Source organism: Gracilinanus agilis, chromosome 1 (assembly GCF_016433145.1).
Source record: "Gracilinanus agilis isolate LMUSP501 chromosome 1, AgileGrace, whole genome shotgun sequence".
NCBI lineage: Eukaryota > Metazoa > Chordata > Mammalia > Didelphimorphia > Didelphidae > Gracilinanus > Gracilinanus agilis.
In genome coordinates, this window is record NC_058130.1 from 540,407,707 (window position 1) to 540,428,184 (window position 20,478).

A 20,478-nucleotide genomic window follows, 5' to 3' on the forward strand; every position below is an offset into this window, starting at 1 on the left:
CCCTCCCTTCCTCCCTCCCTCCCTCCCTCCCTTCCTTCCTTCCTTCCTTCCTTCCTTCCTTCCTTCCTTCCTTCCTTCCTTCCCCTTTATAGGTTAATAGTTCCATTTTTCAAAAGAAGTCCTTAATTCTAACCAACAGAGAAAAGCTAATTGCTGAATTAGAAACAATGGAAACTTCAGGCAGAAGTAATCATTCTTTGAACTGATGACAGAGTTAAGAGGGAAAGTTGAACATAGTTGATTATTTACCCTAGATCAGTGATGGGCAAACTTTTTAAAGAGGGGGCCAAAGGAAAGGAAATGCTCATCTGCCAGTCTGTTTCTAAGGCAACTCTTTTGAAGTTTCATTGTATTGTATCCTACTCATTGTATTCCTCAGATTAGGAATAATGTCCCACAGCTGGATAGAACATTTCAGGGGGCCGCATCTGGCCTGCAGGGTAGTTTGCCCATCACTGCCCTAGATAGTTGAGAAGATTTCAAAACATTCACAGAGACCACAGTACGATTCAATGGCCTAATATTTGATGAGGAAAGATAGCCTAAGAGAAATGGGAAATTTTCAAGAAGGAGAAATTAGGAGGACAAAAATACTGTGATGAGAGATAAAAGGGAGAATTTTTTAAAGATGATGTTGATGGAATTGCTTGTCGGTTCTGGGAGGGAGGAGGGAAGAGGGGCGGAAAAGAAAAAGAATCATGTAAACATGGAAAAATATTTTAAAAAATAAAATAAAAATTTTAAAATAAAAAATAGAGATATTGATGTTGTATTCAAAGGGATCTGATGAACCAATTTTGATTTTTAGAGGATATTCATAGGAGACAAAAGTAAGCCAGGTAAGTAGGAATGCATATAACAGAACAGTATGAATCTTACAGAGCAAAAAGGGCTTAATAAACCACACTGGTAGCAAGAAGAAGAAAACAGAAATGGAGCAGATGCTCAGGATGCATGGGAAGATAGTAAAGGATAATGTCCAGAAGGCAAAATAGTCAACTCTCTCTTATCTGTCTTCCTATACTCTGTGGTGCTGCTGAGCAAACCTTCTGATACATGATGGTCCATGTTCTGTCTCTGTATTTCCCACTGGCTGGTCCCTCACTTCTGAAATGCATTCCTTTCCTCCTCACCTCCACTTCTCAGAACCTCTGTTTCTTTCCAAACTCAATCCACACTATCCTCCACATCACTCTAAACAACAAGCGCTAATTGTTGCTGGGCACTATGCTAAGTGTGGAGGTACAAAGAAAGTCAACAATTCATTTGAGAAGTGATTGGGGATTTTAGTGGACTTCAAGCTCACCATGAGAAAACAGTGTTGTGTAGATGCCAAACATTAACAGCAAAGAATGAGAAAGGCACTAGCCTTTCTGCACCTTTCTCCTATTATACCACATCCAGGGTCTTATCTTCAGTTTCAGTACCATATTTTAAGAATATCGACCTCCTGGAGTATCTCCAAAAGAAGTTAAGCAGGATGGTGATAGGGCCAAAGGGCATAAACCTAGCAAAACCAGACTGTGTTCCTTGTAGCACAGCAGTAGCTTCTATAAGAAAATGTTAAGAATGATAATACACATATAACCCAGATTGAATTGCTTGCCAGGTTTGGGAAGGGGGAGGGAGACAATTTGGATCATATAACTTGGGAAAATGTGTGTGGGAATTTATTATTATGTGCAATTGGTAAAATAAAAAACATTTTTTTAAAAAAAGAAAATACAAAGGAATCTAGGAATGTGTTCTTTAACTAGAGAGGCCTTGGAGAGATGAAATGAGTCTGTACAAAGTTACAAATCAGGAACGTACAGAATGACATCAGGTAATAGCTAGTCTTTCAGCTCCACTAAGAAATCATGGGGGTTCAGCTAGGTGACTTAGTGGATTGAGAGCCAGGCCCAGAGATGGGAGGTCCTGGATTCAAATCTAGCCTCAGATACTTCCTAGCCTTGTGACCCTGGGCAAGTCACTTAACCCCCATTGCTTAGCCCTTACTGCTCTTCTGCCTTGGAACCAATACACATTACTGATTCTAAGTCAGAAGGTAAGGGTTTGAAAAGAAAATGGGAGATCTTGGAGAAAAGTCAAGTAAGGCCAGAAAAGTTGGCTGAAGCAGATTTTAGAAAGCCTTAAATGCCAGGGTAAGGAGTGTGCATTTTATTCTATAGGCAATGGGCACCCACTGATGGGTCATTTGTATATCTGTCGGCTTGTTACAGAAGGTGATATGGTGGAACTGTGCATTAAGAAGATTACCATGGCAGCTGTTTGGAAGATAGGAAGAAACCGGAGGTGGAGAGAGATCGTTTCTCATGATGATGATAATGATATGATTCACAAAGTTAATTCTCTTCAAACAGAATAGGGTCTTTGAAGTGTAAGTACACTGCTTGAATTCCTCATCCAGTATGATGCATTATTCACTAGAGGACTCCTTGTACCCTATCAGGCATGAGTGGGTGTGAAATTATTTTTCCTGCTTTCAGTTGTGCATGATTCATGGATTAAAATCTCTTCTTGAGGCTAAGAAGTAGGAACTATAATCTTGCTCATTATCATTATCATTATTATTATTATTATTATCATTATTATTATTATTATTTTTACCAAAGATACATTCAATGTCTCATTTTTGCTTGTGCATGATGATTGGAAGACAGAGACATAATGCAGACAAATACACATCCACACAGACATTTCACTTTGTTGATGCAGGTGGTGAATGGCAGAGATTCTAGCTTCCTCTATCCTTTCAATAGAGAGAAGGAAAAGAGATAATGTCCAACTGTGGAATTACCTTAACATCCCACCGGATTGGCTAAAATGACAAAAGGACGAAGGGACAAATGTTGGAGGGGATGAGGAAAAATGAGGACACTCATACTGATGGAGTGAGAACTGATCCAACCATTTTGGAAAGGAATTTGGAATTCTACCCAGAGCACTATAAAACTGTATATACCCTTAGGCCCAGCAAAACCACTGCCAGTTCTGTTTCCCAAGGAGATGAGGGAAAGAGGAAAAGAACTCACGTGTTCCATCATTTGGGTTATGGTTAAACAAGTTGTGATATATGATTATGATGGAATATTACTGTACCATAAGAAATGCTTTTTTAAAAAACCTGGAAAGAATTATATGAGATAATGAACAGTGAAATGAGTAGAACCAGGAGAACATTATACATTGCAACAGAACTAACACTGGAAGAGTAAACTGAGAATGTTACCTCCAGAAAGTGAACAGAAAAATAAAACAAGAAAGATTTATTTTTATGAACATTCCTGATGATATTTTATGTGATACAGAGAGGATGGGGAAGAGTTGCTACATATGTAGATATGAAGAAAAGTAAGTTAAACATATAGGAGATTTGTGATTTCATTAGTGCCATAACCTTTTTCTGTATATAGAGAAATGCTTGTTTTGTTTGAATTTGTAAACATTTACAATATTAATAATAAAAAATTTGGAGGGCAGCTGGGTGACAGTGGATTGAGAGCCAGGCCTAGAGATGGGAGGTCTTGGGTTCAAATCTGGCCTCAGACATTTCCTAGCTGTATTACCCTGGGCAAATCACTTAATCCCCATTGCCTAGCCCTTACCACTGTTCTGCCTTGGAACCAATACACAGTATTGATTCTAAAACAGAAGGTATGGGTTTAAAAGAAAAATTAAATTAAATTTAAAAATTTTAAAAAAAGAAAGAAGTTACCTTAATGTCTTCCAGGGCTCGATCATTAGCTTGGTTGAGTCCATTGGCCAGCTTTGTCTGGAGGGTTGCTTCTTGCAGAGCTTTACGGAGGTCACTGATTTTAGCTTCATATTCATTTAAGGAATCTCGTACAGTTTTCACAAGCTCATGGTTCTCTGTTTGGTGGTTTTTCAGGCTACTCTGAATACGATTCAGCACTGCAGTATGACATTTTGAAAAGATGATATGTGTCATAGAGGGAAGGCAAGCTGATGGTGCCTCACAGACCATGTTTTCCATTTTAAAGATTAGAAAATACAACATCTAACACTGAAAAACTAAATCTAAAAGGATAACTAAGCAAGAAAGATCAGACTTTGATGTCCACATTACATTTTATATATTGTAAGAATACAACTAATAAATTCAGAAATCAAGGCTCTCACTGAAATATGACATATTCCTTAAGATTAAAAGCAAAAACTAAAATAAAATTTAAAAAGTAATGTTGAAAGTAAACCTATCATTATAAAACTCGGGCCTAGAAAAGGTCTACCGTTCCATTATTCTCCTTCTAAGTACATTGATTACATACACGATTTTCTTGGACAATAAATACTATGGCAAGAAGGGGACTGATTTTTCCCATGAAACTTAATTGAGATTCATTAAAAATTAGAATTATTTATTAGATTTGTTAATATGCCTTTTCTGTTTTTTACTAATGGTAAGAATATCAAAATCAGTATTGTAGGAGTGGTAATTAACCAACTGAATGAGGAGGAGAAGGAAGATGGCTTGCTAAGAAGGCAGAAAGGGAAGATGGAAATGTTAATACAACAATAATAAAAGAAGAATTTATATAATGCTTTTTAAGGTTTTCAAAGCTATTATCTCATTTGAGCCTCACAATAAACTTGTATGGTAGATACTATTAGTATCCCAATTTTACAGATGAGGAAACTGAGGCTGAGAAAAGTTAAAAAGATCCACCCAAGGCTGATAACAGCCAGTAAGTGACAGAAACATTGTGAATTCAGCTCTTTCTGTCTCTTAGTCAAATATTCTATCCATTATGATACCTAGTTGCCTTAAACAGTTTAAAAGAAGATAGAGGTGAAATGTCTGACTTAAAGAGAGAAGGTGCCAATTGCTAACTTTTAAGATGGAGGAACTAAGATGTGAATAAGTGCTTAAAATTTTTTTTTCTAAATTCTATTTATTTATTTATAGTTATGTTTGAGGCCTTTTATTATAGGGAAATATAGGGGAATACCACAGGAAAATGGCTCTCCATTGCTTCCAGAATCAAATACAAAAGTAAAGATTTTACAGGAAAAAAAATTCTTACTCAACTTTTAGAATGTTCCTTTTGTCAGTAATACATTAACCTGAATTATAATAGGAATAATATGTTATTGAGAAGTCCAGACATTCTATCACAAACAAGGACTAAAGACCACTCCTTGGCCTCTTACTTGTCCAAACCACATGTCATGGGACCCAGTGAAGTAAAGAAAGAACTTACGGAGCTGTGCTTCTCTTTTTTCAGCTTCTGCCTTTCTCAGTTGCTCTCGGAAGTCTCTACTTCTCATCTCTCTCATCATTCGTTCGGCTTCTGCCAGTTTCCTGGATAAGTCACCAGAGGGCAAGGTGTGTCCTTCACCATCTGTCCCAGAAATCTGTTTCAGGAGAACTGAAAGATTACATATTTCATTAAACTTAGAAATTTTAGAATTCAGAAAGGAGAACTTTGAGTAGCTTTATCTTAGGGATTTTTTTTTTTATTAAATTAATAGTGTAGTTAGTCAATCAGCCAGTAAATAAGGGCAGAGTGCTAAGGACTGAGGATACCAAGAAAGACAAAAACAATCCCTGCCCTCAAAGAGTTCCTAGCTTAATGGGGGAGACACCATGCAAATTACCATGTACAAACAAGCTATAGAAAGGACAAATTAGAAAAAATCAGCAGAGAGAAGGTATTAGTATTGAAGAGGATCTGATAATGTTGATCACAAAATAAAGCGAATTCAAAACTTAAAATGGTTATATAAAGCAAAACATCTGGGGAAAGCAAGAAGGTATTGTTACCATGAACATCCCTGATGACGCTCTGTATTCTGGTGTCCAGCTGTTTTGCACTTTGACTTGTCTGGCTAACACTGTTATATAATGTCTGTGCTTTCCTTGAATTTATTTGAACCTGCATAGATATTCAAACTATTAGAGGCAATGAAGTTGTTGATGGTAAACACTGTTTTTTTTTATCAATCAGAATGCATTTATTAAGCATTTACTAAAGGAGCTTAAATCCTAATAATGAGGATAAGTAAAAAAATAGATAAATATAAGGTTACACAGAATAGATGAGGGGTAATTTAAGGGAGGAAGACAGTAGCAGCAGGGAAGAGAGAAAGTGGCCTTAAGGGAGCCAGGAATTCTGAGAGTTGGTAGTGAAGAGGAAGAACATTCGAGGCAAGGGGCACAGCCACTGCAAAGGCACTGGGAGATTCCTTACATAGCCTGTTTGGCTGTTTTTTGTGTGAGTAGAAGGGAGTAACATATAAGAAGGCTGGAAAAGTAGGAAGAGACTGGATTTTGAAGCTCTCCAGATTTAAAACCAACTTTTTATTCTATGAATTGCCTGTATATGTTACCTTTTCTTGCAGAGTCTCAAAGTCCTGATTCAGACTGTTCAGGTCTTTTTCTAGGGCATCTACTTTGGATACGCGACTTGCAATGGCAGACTGGTAGCTGAGCAAATGATTCTGAGAATAAAGCAAAGTTAACCTTACTGTATAATAGGAAGTCAAGGACCAATCATCCAGTTGCTATTGTAGATTCACTTAAGATCACTAGCATTGACTTTGTAGAATTGGTATAATTCTTTTTCTTTAAAAAATATTTAAGCAAGAGATAGAGAGTATTACAAAATGTAAAATGAACAATTTTTATTACATTAAATTAAAAAATTTTTGTCCAAACAAAACCAATGAAACCAAAATTAGAAGGGAAGCAACAAATTGGGAAAAAAATCTTTATAACAAAAACCTCTAACAAAGGTCTAATTACTCAAATTTAGCTAAATCAATTGTAAAAAGAAAAAAACAAAACAAGCCATTCTCCAATTGATAAATGGGCAAGGGACATGAATAGGCAATTTTCAGATAAAGAAATCAAAACTATCAATAAACACATGAAAAAGTGTTCTAAATCTCTTATAATTAGAGAAATGCAAATCAAACAACTCTGAGGTACCACCTCACACCTAGAAGATTGGCTAATATGGCAGTAAAGGAAAGTAATAAATGTTGGAGGGGATGTGGCAAAATTGGGACATTAATGCATTACTGGTGGAATTGTGAATTGATCCAACCATTTTGGAAGGCAAGTTGGAACCACGCCCAAGGGGCTTTAAAAAACTAACTGCCCTTGGATCCAGCCATACCACTGCTGGGTTTCATACCCCAAAGAGATAATAAGGAAAAAGACTTGTACAAAAATATTTATAGCCGTGCTCTTTGTGGTGGCAAAAAATGAGAAAATGAGGGGATGCCCTTTGATTGGGGAATGGCTGAACAAATTGTGGTATCTGTTCGTGATGGAATACTGGTGTGTTGAAAGGAATAATGAACTGGAGAAATTCCATGTGAACTGGAGCAACCTCCAGGAATTGATGGAGAGTGAAAGGAGTAGAGCCAGGAGAACATTGTACACAGAGATGGATACACTGTGGCACAATGGAATGTAATGGATTTCTCTACTAGCAGCAATGCAATGACCCAGGACAATTCTGAGGGATTTATGAGAAAGAAAGCTATCCACATCCAGAGATAGAAATGTGGGAGTAGAAATACAGAAGAAAAACTGCTTGATCACATGGTTTGATGGAGATATGATCGGGGATGTATACTCTAGGTCACCCTAATGCAAATATTAGTATTTTGGAAATAGGTCTTGATCAATGACACATATAAAACCCAGTGGAATTGCTCATTGGCTACAGGAGTGGGGTGGGAGGAGGGTAACCATGGAAAAAATTTTCTAAACCAATTAATTAAATAAACTTAACATGAAATAAATAAATAAAAGGGAAAATGAAAAAAGAAAAATATTCATTTCTTTTTACCTTAAAAAATGTTTTTGAGTTCTTTATTCTCTCCCTCCCTTTTTTCCTCCCCTATACACTGTTGAGAATGAGTATAATTATTTTATTAAAATTTACTATTGATTTTTAGGTTTTTAAAAAATATTTGAGTTTCAAATTCTCTCTCACCCTCCATCCCTCATCCACCCAACTGAGAAGGAGAATGGGTTTGATGCTTCTTCTTTTCAAGGTAGGGGGATTATTATTTATTTATCTTCAACTTAAAAAAAAATTCAGTTCCAAATTCCCTTCCTCCTCAACCCCCCCACCCCCCATAGAAATGGGTATGATTCTTACAAAACACTTAGATATCAAAGCCATGTTCTTAATGTCAACTTTGATCTGGTTCTCAAATAAGTTGGGGTGTGGGGAGAGCCATTGGTCTATTGAGGCTTAAGATGTTCAAAGAGACTGCTAAACAATGAAGTGGAAATTTTCAGATCGCACTGAAATTATTGAAATTCTTTTATCTTACACATTCTATTGAGAAAGTAAATAATGACTCCTATTACTATTAGAATCACAAAATGTCAGCATGAGAATGGGCCTTAAAGATGATCTAGACTAGGGATGTTCTGGTAAATGATTAATAACTGGCTCTTTTGGAAAAAGAAAATATGTGCACGGCACACTTTTAAGTTTATTCTGCATTATTAAAGTCTTCTCCATCACTATCTAAAGTCTAGGTAATCAACAAAATAATAAATCAAGACTTGACTCAGAGCAATTATCAGTTTCTAGGTGTGACTATTTATACAAAAAATTGAATAATTGGCTCTTTTAAGCTAGTTTGATGTGCTCTGACACAGTTCTGATCTCAACAAAACTTTTTATTTTTCACATTGGGAAAATGGGGCCTTGAGAAATCAAGCAATTTACCCAAAGACACATAGTTAATAAGACAGACCAGTAAATAACTCCTGACTTCTCCTGCCTGGCTCTCTCCATACCACCACATTGCCTTGTGCCTCTATGGGGCCAATTCATGCACTTGGAGGTCATTTCACAGAGTATATAAAAGGGTGTTTTCTTCATCATTGTTTAAGCTGACAAAAAATGCTAAAAAAGACAATAATCCTCATTAAAATGAGCTAAAATAGCCTTCCTAAATTTAAAGTTTACTTTCCTCTCAAATGAAAGAGCTATATCATGTTTTCTATTCTTTTCTTTTCCCCTTTCAGGAAAATGGAAGAGATTTGTAAATAATATTATAATCATTCAAGTGATGTGATATGGTGTGTGGTAATCTCTCTAAAGATGTGGATCCAAAACACACTCCACATCTCAGTAGGTAGCCTTCACATGTTACTGTAGACAAAAATGAGTTATGTTAGCTATAATAGCTAATTATAATAAATATCACTTAAAGATTTTGTGAAGGGCTTTATATTGGTTTGATTCTCCACAACAACCCCATAAGGAATGTGCTATTATTATTCTCATATTCTTCACAGATGAAGAAACTGAAGCAGACAGACATTAGTCGTCTTGCCCAAAGGCATACAGCTGGAAACAATGAGGCAGGATTTGAACTCAAATTCTCCTGATTCCAAGGCTAACTCTATCTGCTCCTGATGACCAAAACTTAGCTGATGCGCCTCTCTAAATTTATCTGGGTTGGTCTTCCAAAGACAGGACAGTCCTTAGTATCAAGCCACTCAGAGCCTTTCCAGCTTGTACAGATCTGCCTGTTGGCACAGACTTGAAGAACCCAGGGCCACTTACATGCCATGGAGATGCCTTGATTTATTTCTATAAGGCCTCCTAATATCCCTTTTACCACTTTTCCTGTGAAAAAGTCAAAATAACCTACATTGAGCTCTAAATGATTAGGGATGTCAGAAAGATGCTCTTCTCCTACAGAACCTCCCTATAAAAGCATCTATCTGTAAGAGCTAAATGTCCTGGGAATAAAATTCTACCTCAGGAGGGTCAAGATTTGTTGAGAACCATGGCTCTTTGGAAAGAATAAAAATTACACAGATCCTTCATTGAAACAAATTGAATTAGCAGTTATCCAAAGGTCCTTTTCTGGTACAGAAAAAGTATTCTGATATAGCCGAAGTATTCTATGTCCAGCTTGTGTGCCATATAGGTAATATATATATAATTATAATATATATTATATATAGGTAATATATGTAGGTAATATATATAATTATATATATATCGGTAATATATATAATAGGTATAATATATATATAGGCAATATATACATATATCCAAAATGGCAGGTTTCCTGGGAGTTTCAAAATATCAGGCTTACAAAAAGAATTTCCTATGTTCTATAGTCTGCCTGATAGGACAATTATTGCCATTTTTGTGGATGTGTAAATAGGTTCAGACATGTTAGAGGACTTATTTAGGACCATGCAAGCAAAACTGGTGGTACTCTTGAATTTAGGAATTCCTGATGAAGAAGACTCTTTTAATGAAGACTCATTAATTCAAAGACTTGTTTTCTCTTGTGTGGTACTGAAATAACTTTTTACTTTAGGAATATTTTGCATAGAAGACAACTCCCCCCCCCCCCTTCCCGGTAATTCAAATCATTTAAGCACCAGACTAACTTTGTGTCTCTCTCAGTGATCTGCATAAAGTCAGAGCTTGATAAATGTTGGCTGGATAACTGACACTGAATGACCAAAAGACTGACTGACTGAATGAAAGACTAGTAATTGAAATTTAAAATGGCAAGCTGTGTATCTACTAGCATTTTCTTCAGATAAAATTGCCCTTGGGGGACTCGAATGAGAGGTATGCCCCTACCTAAAGTCAGTTTCTTTCAAATCTCTCCTTATTTAAACATTTACCCTCAGGTCTTTGGTCTGGGTCTCCAAGTGCTTCATTTGCTCCAGAGTGGCAGCATTTGCACTGGTACTTTGAAGCTGGGATTTGATCAGTCGAAGCTCATCACTCATTGTTCCCTGGTCCTTCAGGAGAGTAGTCACGCAGCTATCACAGTCTATACAAAGACCACAAGCAAAGGAAAATAATGATGCTGGGTGAGATCAGACCAAAAACCTCAAGAAGAGAAAGGGCATGCATAGGTGGTTTGGCCCATTTCATGCTTTCTATGTCCAAGGTAAGGCCACATGCCTGGATTTCTTCGTAAGGAACATGATTTCCTAATTAAGGAAGATGACAAGAGAGTGGGAATTTCAAAGAAGAAAAGTTGCTCTCCTATTTTCTGACTATTTTGAATGAAGGGGATCCTATTAGCAGTATTCTTCTAGCAAAATTCCTATCACAAAGCTAATTTATAATAGATGAAAACAAGTAGTACTGGAAAACATGGGATTATAGAACAAGAGAGCCACAGATTTAGAGCTGGGACTTTTCTCACCATCACATTCTTCAGGGCCTCCATCTTTGGGTTCCTGATTTATACAATCTGAAATCAGAATTTTCAGGAATTTAGAAGTTAAAACAAACAGAGGAGATATTACTTTATAGTCTATAATTTAACCTTTGTTAAATTTAACCTTTGGCACTTTTAAGTATGTAAAGTACTCAAGGATATGAAATATAATTTATGAATGCTACATTTAACTCACCAATAAATAATTTAATAAATAGGTCCAAGTATCTGCAAAGAAAACCTATTTGTACTGGACAAACCAGCTTTCTTTAGGGGCACTTTAAATCCTAATTATTTCAGGAGCCTCCTGTAATTATGAAGACTTTGGGAAAGTATTTAAGCAGTGTCCATTTCTGTAGCAGCCTCTCTGAGATTTCTTCTAATAATCCAATTAGTTAAAATGCAGCTGCCATATTTCAACCATATATTCACACACCATGTCTAGGTTATCACCTAAGACCAGAATATAACCTACAATACCAAAGTAAGTTCCTTCAATCACAAAGAATTCAGGTTACTATGACGACTGCTGAATCTATTGTATTAAATGGTTACTTCTTGCATAATTTACTCCAGAAATAATTTACCCTAAGTCTGTAGCACTTAGGGAAGTCACAAGAACCTTCAGAAGGCCAACTGGAAGATCATGTAATTTGCTGTTGACATATATTTTTTGGAAATTTTTGCTTGGAGACTGAATGTAATTTTGCATCACTGGGATAAACAAACATCAAATCACATTTACAAAGATGTGGATCCATTTTACCTCCTGTCAGTGGATCACAGCTTGTTAACTGGCCATTATTATTGCAATTGCATGGTTGGCAACTACCTCCAAATTTCTGGGGATTCCCAAAATATCCTGGTGCACATCTACTTGGAAAAAAAGACAAGCAGAACAAACATCAATCGTTCATAAATCTTTGTGTCATTACAAATTAAAGATCTTACTTATTCTGAACATTTTTGGCCTGCTCCTAGGGGCAGTTTTTGAGCTTCTGTAAACCTACGGATGGTGGCAATGGTAGTGGTGGTAGTGGTGGTGGTGGTGTGGAGGGGGACGTTGTATAGAAGTAATCTTTCCCAACCACTGGAGCAGCATGCTCAACTTTCAATTTTCTATCCCCAGCACCTAATATGGGTCCCTGCCACACAGTAAGTGCCTAACAAGTACTTGTTAAACCAAATTGAGGGATTTCTTCCCTACGAAGCTCTGGAGGGAATGTGGAGCTTAAAAGGAGAATGGAACATAAGGTCTTCAAAAATCTTTAGTAAAGAGAAGGAAAAGGAAAATGAGCAATAGAACACATTTCCCTGCTGTTATGTGACATAGTTTTATAAATGCTAGCACCAGCAATAAGACAAGAAAAAGAAAGTAAAGGCTTAATTTAGATAGGCAAAAAAAGGGTGGGAGGAGATAAATTATCTCTATTTAATAATTACTGATTCCCTAGGATCTTACAAGTAAAATATCATGTCAAGAAACTAACTGAAATCTGGCCTCAGACATTTCCTAACTGTGTAACTCTGGGTAAGTCATTTAACTCTGCCTCATTTTCCTCATCTGTAAAATGGGGAAAGAAATGACAAATCATTCCAGTATCTTTGCCAAGAAAACCCCAAACAGGTTCATGATGATTCAGACAGGACAGAAAATGACTTACCAACAACAACAACAACAACAATAAATCTTTCTCCTACCCTGCAGAATCAAATTTCCAGCTGCCTATTATACAACTCGAACTGAATGTCCNTAATTATATATATATCGGTAATATATATAATAGGTATAATATATATATAGGCAATATATACATATATCCAAAATGGCAGGTTTCCTGGGAGTTTCAAAATATCAGGCTTACAAAAAGAATTTCCTATGTTCTATAGTCTGCCTGATAGGACAATTATTGCCATTTTTGTGGATGTGTAAATAGGTTCAGACATGTTAGAGGACTTATTTAGGACCATGCAAGCAAAACTGGTGGTACTCTTGAATTTAGGAATTCCTGATGAAGAAGACTCTTTTAATGAAGACTCATTAATTCAAAGACTTGTTTTCTCTTGTGTGGTACTGAAATAACTTTTTACTTTAGGAATATTTTGCATAGAAGACAACTCCCCCCCCCCCCTTCCCGGTAATTCAAATCATTTAAGCACCAGACTAACTTTGTGTCTCTCTCAGTGATCTGCATAAAGTCAGAGCTTGATAAATGTTGGCTGGATAACTGACACTGAATGACCAAAAGACTGACTGACTGAATGAAAGACTAGTAATTGAAATTTAAAATGGCAAGCTGTGTATCTACTAGCATTTTCTTCAGATAAAATTGCCCTTGGGGGACTCGAATGAGAGGTATGCCCCTACCTAAAGTCAGTTTCTTTCAAATCTCTCCTTATTTAAACATTTACCCTCAGGTCTTTGGTCTGGGTCTCCAAGTGCTTCATTTGCTCCAGAGTGGCAGCATTTGCACTGGTACTTTGAAGCTGGGATTTGATCAGTCGAAGCTCATCACTCATTGTTCCCTGGTCCTTCAGGAGAGTAGTCACGCAGCTATCACAGTCTATACAAAGACCACAAGCAAAGGAAAATAATGATGCTGGGTGAGATCAGACCAAAAACCTCAAGAAGAGAAAGGGCATGCATAGGTGGTTTGGCCCATTTCATGCTTTCTATGTCCAAGGTAAGGCCACATGCCTGGATTTCTTCGTAAGGAACATGATTTCCTAATTAAGGAAGATGACAAGAGAGTGGGAATTTCAAAGAAGAAAAGTTGCTCTCCTATTTTCTGACTATTTTGAATGAAGGGGATCCTATTAGCAGTATTCTTCTAGCAAAATTCCTATCACAAAGCTAATTTATAATAGATGAAAACAAGTAGTACTGGAAAACATGGGATTATAGAACAAGAGAGCCACAGATTTAGAGCTGGGACTTTTCTCACCATCACATTCTTCAGGGCCTCCATCTTTGGGTTCCTGATTTATACAATCTGAAATCAGAATTTTCAGGAATTTAGAAGTTAAAACAAACAGAGGAGATATTACTTTATAGTCTATAATTTAACCTTTGTTAAATTTAACCTTTGGCACTTTTAAGTATGTAAAGTACTCAAGGATATGAAATATAATTTATGAATGCTACATTTAACTCACCAATAAATAATTTAATAAATAGGTCCAAGTATCTGCAAAGAAAACCTATTTGTACTGGACAAACCAGCTTTCTTTAGGGGCACTTTAAATCCTAATTATTTCAGGAGCCTCCTGTAATTATGAAGACTTTGGGAAAGTATTTAAGCAGTGTCCATTTCTGTAGCAGCCTCTCTGAGATTTCTTCTAATAATCCAATTAGTTAAAATGCAGCTGCCATATTTCAACCATATATTCACACACCATGTCTAGGTTATCACCTAAGACCAGAATATAACCTACAATACCAAAGTAAGTTCCTTCAATCACAAAGAATTCAGGTTACTATGACGACTGCTGAATCTATTGTATTAAATGGTTACTTCTTGCATAATTTACTCCAGAAATAATTTACCCTAAGTCTGTAGCACTTAGGGAAGTCACAAGAACCTTCAGAAGGCCAACTGGAAGATCATGTAATTTGCTGTTGACATATATTTTTTGGAAATTTTTGCTTGGAGACTGAATGTAATTTTGCATCACTGGGATAAACAAACATCAAATCACATTTACAAAGATGTGGATCCATTTTACCTCCTGTCAGTGGATCACAGCTTGTTAACTGGCCATTATTATTGCAATTGCATGGTTGGCAACTACCTCCAAATTTCTGGGGATTCCCAAAATATCCTGGTGCACATCTACTTGGAAAAAAAGACAAGCAGAACAAACATCAATCGTTCATAAATCTTTGTGTCATTACAAATTAAAGATCTTACTTATTCTGAACATTTTTGGCCTGCTCCTAGGGGCAGTTTTTGAGCTTCTGTAAACCTACGGATGGTGGCAATGGTAGTGGTGGTAGTGGTGGTGGTGGTGTGGAGGGGGACGTTGTATAGAAGTAATCTTTCCCAACCACTGGAGCAGCATGCTCAACTTTCAATTTTCTATCCCCAGCACCTAATATGGGTCCCTGCCACACAGTAAGTGCCTAACAAGTACTTGTTAAACCAAATTGAGGGATTTCTTCCCTACGAAGCTCTGGAGGGAATGTGGAGCTTAAAAGGAGAATGGAACATAAGGTCTTCAAAAATCTTTAGTAAAGAGAAGGAAAAGGAAAATGAGCAATAGAACACATTTCCCTGCTGTTATGTGACATAGTTTTATAAATGCTAGCACCAGCAATAAGACAAGAAAAAGAAAGTAAAGGCTTAATTTAGATAGGCAAAAAAAGGGTGGGAGGAGATAAATTATCTCTATTTAATAATTACTGATTCCCTAGGATCTTACAAGTAAAATATCATGTCAAGAAACTAACTGAAATCTGGCCTCAGACATTTCCTAACTGTGTAACTCTGGGTAAGTCATTTAACTCTGCCTCATTTTCCTCATCTGTAAAATGGGGAAAGAAATGACAAATCATTCCAGTATCTTTGCCAAGAAAACCCCAAACAGGTTCATGATGATTCAGACAGGACAGAAAATGACTTACCAACAACAACAACAACAACAATAAATCTTTCTCCTACCCTGCAGAATCAAATTTCCAGCTGCCTATTATACAACTCGAACTGAATGTCCTGAATGTTAAACTAAAGGTTAGGTCTGGATAAATAGATCAGAGAATCATCGGCATAGAGATGATTATAATCTATGGGAGCTGATGAAATCGCTAAGTAAAATAGTATAGAAGGGGCTGAGAACAGGGCGCAGGACCAAAGCACACTAACTATCTTTATAGGTATGTTATAAAACAGTCTTTAGAGAAATCAAGAACAACTTAAATAATTGGGGAAATAGGGCTCACTATCCTAATATAATAAAAAAGGATAATATTATCAAACTTCATTTACAGATTTAGAGCTATACTAATCAGACTATCAAAGGGATATTTTAAAGACCTAGACGATATAAAAACAAAATTAATTTAGAAGAACAAAGGATCAAAAATATAAATTTAAATAATGAAAAATGAGGGGAAAGGAACTGCTAGGTAGAAGAGATGAACACTTCTTGACTTTAGATTATATTATATGGTAATTATAAAATACACTTGGTACTGATTAAAAAATAGAAAAAATTGATCAATAAAACAAACTAGACAAGGAACAATAAATAACAAATAACTACTCAATAGCCTTGTGTAGTTGAATATAATTTACCTAATGTAAATTACCTAATTATCTAAATACTTATATATTACCTCACTATTTAATAAGAATTGCTGGGGAAAAAACTGGAAAGCAGTCTGGCAGAAATTAAAGTTAGACCAATATTTTATATCATATACCACAATAAATTCAAAATGGATCTGAGCTGAATATTGGCTATATATCACAAGAGAGACTAATCCATTACCAGAAATAGACTCCAAGGAGTGGAGTTCAGAGGCAAGAAAAAAGAGCTCTTATCTACCAAAACATTTTCTAGCTGCATTTTTGGTGATATAAGAAAATTAGAAATTAAATAGATGCCTGTTGGTTGGCTTGATTTGTTAATTAGCCAGGAATGGCTAAACAAAATGTGGTATGTGAATGTAATGGAATATTATTGTTCTGTCATATGACTATAATGAATTCAGAAAAGTGTGGAAAGACACGAATAGATGTAAAATGAATTAAGCAGAAAAAGATAAATTTTATATATTATATATACATAATCCTATAACTATAAATGGAAAGAACAAAAATAGGAATAAAATCATCAAAACTGAATGGTGCAAAATTTTAAAGACTAACTTTGGTCCTAAAATGGAAATATAAAAAAAAATATCTACTTCTTTATAGGAGTGAGAGACAATTTTGGAACTCTGCCTTGTCAATCTTTTTCAAGCTAGATTTGTCAGATTTCATTTTTCTTCTTTTTTACTATTTTTAATTTTTTTCTATACTTTAATATATATTTATATACTTTAATTATTTACTATTTTAAGAGATAACTCATGGGAAGGAGTAGAGGGAAGAGTACAATGGGAAGTGCTGATGACATCAGAATAAAAGATATGAGCAAAAATCCATTCTAAAACACAATGAAGCAAAGTAGCTTTGAAGCACAGACTATATAGAAGATTTAGGACAACCAGAAGGTAGGGATTGAAAGTCAGGGGGGCAGCTGGGTGGCTCAGTGAATTGAGAGAGAGCCAGGCCCAGAGATGGGAGGTCCTGGGTTCAAATCTGGACTCAGACACTTCCTAGCTGTGTGACCTTGGGTAAGTCACTTGACCCCCATTGCCTAGCCCTTATCACTCTTCTGCCTTAGAACCAACACAAAGTGTATTGATTCTAAGATGGAAAGTAAGCGTTTAAAAAAAATATTAATTGAAATTCAAGAGAAACGACATGGTCTTATAGTTCTTAATACATAACAGAATTTAGGGGTAATGACCCTTATTCTCTAATCAAGATTTTAACCTCTCAAATCTAAATCTTTGAAGAAGTAACTTTTTGGCAAGAAGCAAATTACCAATTTGTCCACAGGACTCAGGTTTGTGAAGGAACAGTTACAATGACATTTTTCAGGTATTGAGCTTCTTTGAAGGATATGATGAGCTTACCTTGAATAAATTTCAGAAAGCAAATAGGGAAAGGAAAATTCTGTCCCTAAACTATGGAGATGGGAAACTAAGTCCACAAAAGACTCAGAAGTTGACTTCCGGAGTCATAGTTCAGTGTTGTAAGTACTCTGTAAGATTGTTGTAAGGAAAGTACTAAGCAAACTTTAAAGCCTAAAAGACTACACTGCTCAGAATATCTATGTTCTTAAATATATTATTTTTAGATATTTCCCCCACCTACATTCTCTACATAAAGATTTACATAATAACAGATTGCCTCTTTTCTACAATCCATAAATATTCAGAGAAGTTAGATGCCACTTTCCCATACACACATCCAGATTATTAACACCCGAGCTATAAAAATATTTGATGCCATTCTTCCCCTCTAATGGTAGCAGCTAAATACAATGGCCAGCAATAAAACTTCTGGATTTTATTGATGTCCTTGGTGTAGCAAATACCAGAGCAAGGGAAAATGCTTGGAGTGGGCGGGCGGCTTGGCAAGACGTTTTAGGGGAGGGAAAGCAAAGGAGTGGTATGGAATATGATGATAAAGTTACATTATTAGGATATTTGTTGGCTATCAAAGGGAAAAAACTTGATAAAATATAATACAATTTTAACTTTTGAAGTTTCTTTAGGTAATAAAGTAGTGAAAATAAATGGATAGGGAAAGCAGAGTTTATTTAAAATGTCCCTTTCTGAATCAGGTGCCTGCTGGCCAAAGGAACTTATGTCACCTCTGATTTCTGTCACAGTGGTCATGATAAATGACAGCAGAAATTCAATTAGAAGGGATCTAAGTGATGTCAGATCCTGAAACCTTCTTGAAAGATCTAAGAAAAATGAGACAAATGTGACAAATGTCTTAAATTAAAGGAAGAAAGCAGAAGAGTCTTCAGTTGTATTCCATGGTGAAGTTCCAGCTTTTTTAGTTTGGCATTCAAGGACTTTCATATTCTGACTCAAATTTATCTTCCCAGTCTTTTCCCCCACTACTCCACTACAGGAAATCCCCTCTCCAACCAAACAATCTACTCACATTCCCACATGCCTCTTGTGTCTTTCTATGGTTTCTCTCACCTGGAATATTATTCTTTTTGCTTGGAACCTATTCTGGGTCTCCAAATAGAATGTAAGCTCATTCAGGGTAGCATTTGTTTTCCTTTTCCCCTAGAATCTTCTTGTCAGGTGGAAGGTACTGGAAGATTATTTCCTGAACTGAACTGCTGAACCTCAATCCCACCTCGCTGATGTTGTACTTCTTCTAATGGTCATCCTATCCAAAGATGGGCTCTTCCATTTTGGAACCCTTACAGAACTTATTCTATGCTGCCCATTTGGTCCTCATTAGGTACCTTGTGGATAGGTCTCGACTCCTCAACCAACATCAACTCTCACAGAGAATATATTTACATGTTTTAGCACTTCTTTCTACTCTACACCTTTCCTTCAGTAGACTCTTTGCAAATGGAAGGTGCTCAATAGATTTTTTGTAAATCCTTACCTTCCATCTTAGAATCAATACTGTGTATTGGTTCCAAGGCAGAAGAATGGAAAGGGTTAGGCAATAAGAGTTCAGTATTCACAAAGCTAGGAAGTGGCTGAGGTCAGTTTTGAACCCAGGACCTCCTTGACTTCAGGTCTGGCTCTCAATCCACTGAGCCACCTACCTGCTCCCTAGATGTTTTGTTGATTGATGAAATGAGACAAAGATCGAAAAACAATCTCTTTGCTTTTCAAGTCCTGAATGCCTACATTACCTACATTGCACCATTCTATCCATTATATGGGTGGGTGTAATTTCCAAAAGCCAGAAATATTTGGTGTGGGACAGAAGGAAAATTTCATGATTTGTGAGGTAAGTGCTTTTGTATTTGCTCAGCAGACACTGCCTTTGACATGTAATAAAAGGACCAAGGAGGAAGGGAATAAGTAGCACTCCCAGAGAGGACTAGGTAGGCTCTTGCTAGAATACACCAAAGGCAGCAGGGCTCCTGTTGCTGGTCACTCGCAGGGAGAGAAGCTACTGACCTTTCACACTGGGTTCCCACGTAGCCAGGTTTGCAGGAACATTTCACATTTACTCCATTCACAACGCAGCCAGTAGCAAAACTATAAGCAAGGGGAGGGGGGGAAAGAGTCTTATTCCAAGCCCAAGGGAATACATTTCCTTGTTTTCTAGCTTACAAAGACATTTTGATGATTTACATTAAATGGAAATAAAAATCACAGCCCCTTTTGTGTAAATTACATTTTGGCATCCCTTTTAGTTCTGATTACAAATGATTCATTTCAGCTATCACTGGGCAAAGCCTGGTTGGATGCTTTGAGACTTTCTCAACACCCACATTTGGCCTCTTGAAATACATTCCTTCCCTTGAGATAGGACAAAGTAGCTCATTCTGCAAGAGAGTGATTACAAATTTTCTTCCAGGAATAATAATGGAGGAATAAAACAAGTCTAGGCAGAAAAGGCACCGAGAATTCTGGCTTTAAAAACAAAATAGCTCCTCTTGTTTGTTCAAGTTGTTCTGTATTGAACACATTTGCCCCCACCCTGCAAAGAATCTCAGGATGGTGCC

General features: G+C 36.5%; 1 protein-coding gene across 1 annotated transcript in view; it reads right to left on the reverse strand.

Annotated features, from left to right (window-relative positions):
• LAMA3 (laminin subunit alpha 3) overlaps nt 1-20,478 on the reverse strand; it is a 337,939-nt gene that overhangs the window by 41,531 nt on the left and 275,930 nt on the right. The window contains exons 42-50 of the mRNA XM_044682964.1: nt 19,928-20,008; nt 14,932-15,038; nt 14,151-14,198; nt 13,618-13,769; nt 6,355-6,465; nt 5,789-5,900; nt 5,226-5,393; nt 3,719-3,915; nt 2,260-2,353 (exon numbers count right to left, since the gene is read on the reverse strand). Coding sequence (XP_044538899.1) covers nt 2,260-2,353; nt 3,719-3,915; nt 5,226-5,393; nt 5,789-5,900; nt 6,355-6,465; nt 13,618-13,769; nt 14,151-14,198; nt 14,932-15,038; nt 19,928-20,008 — 1,070 coding nt within the window. The remainder of the gene's footprint in view (nt 1-2,259; nt 2,354-3,718; nt 3,916-5,225; nt 5,394-5,788; nt 5,901-6,354; nt 6,466-13,617; nt 13,770-14,150; nt 14,199-14,931; nt 15,039-19,927; nt 20,009-20,478) is intronic.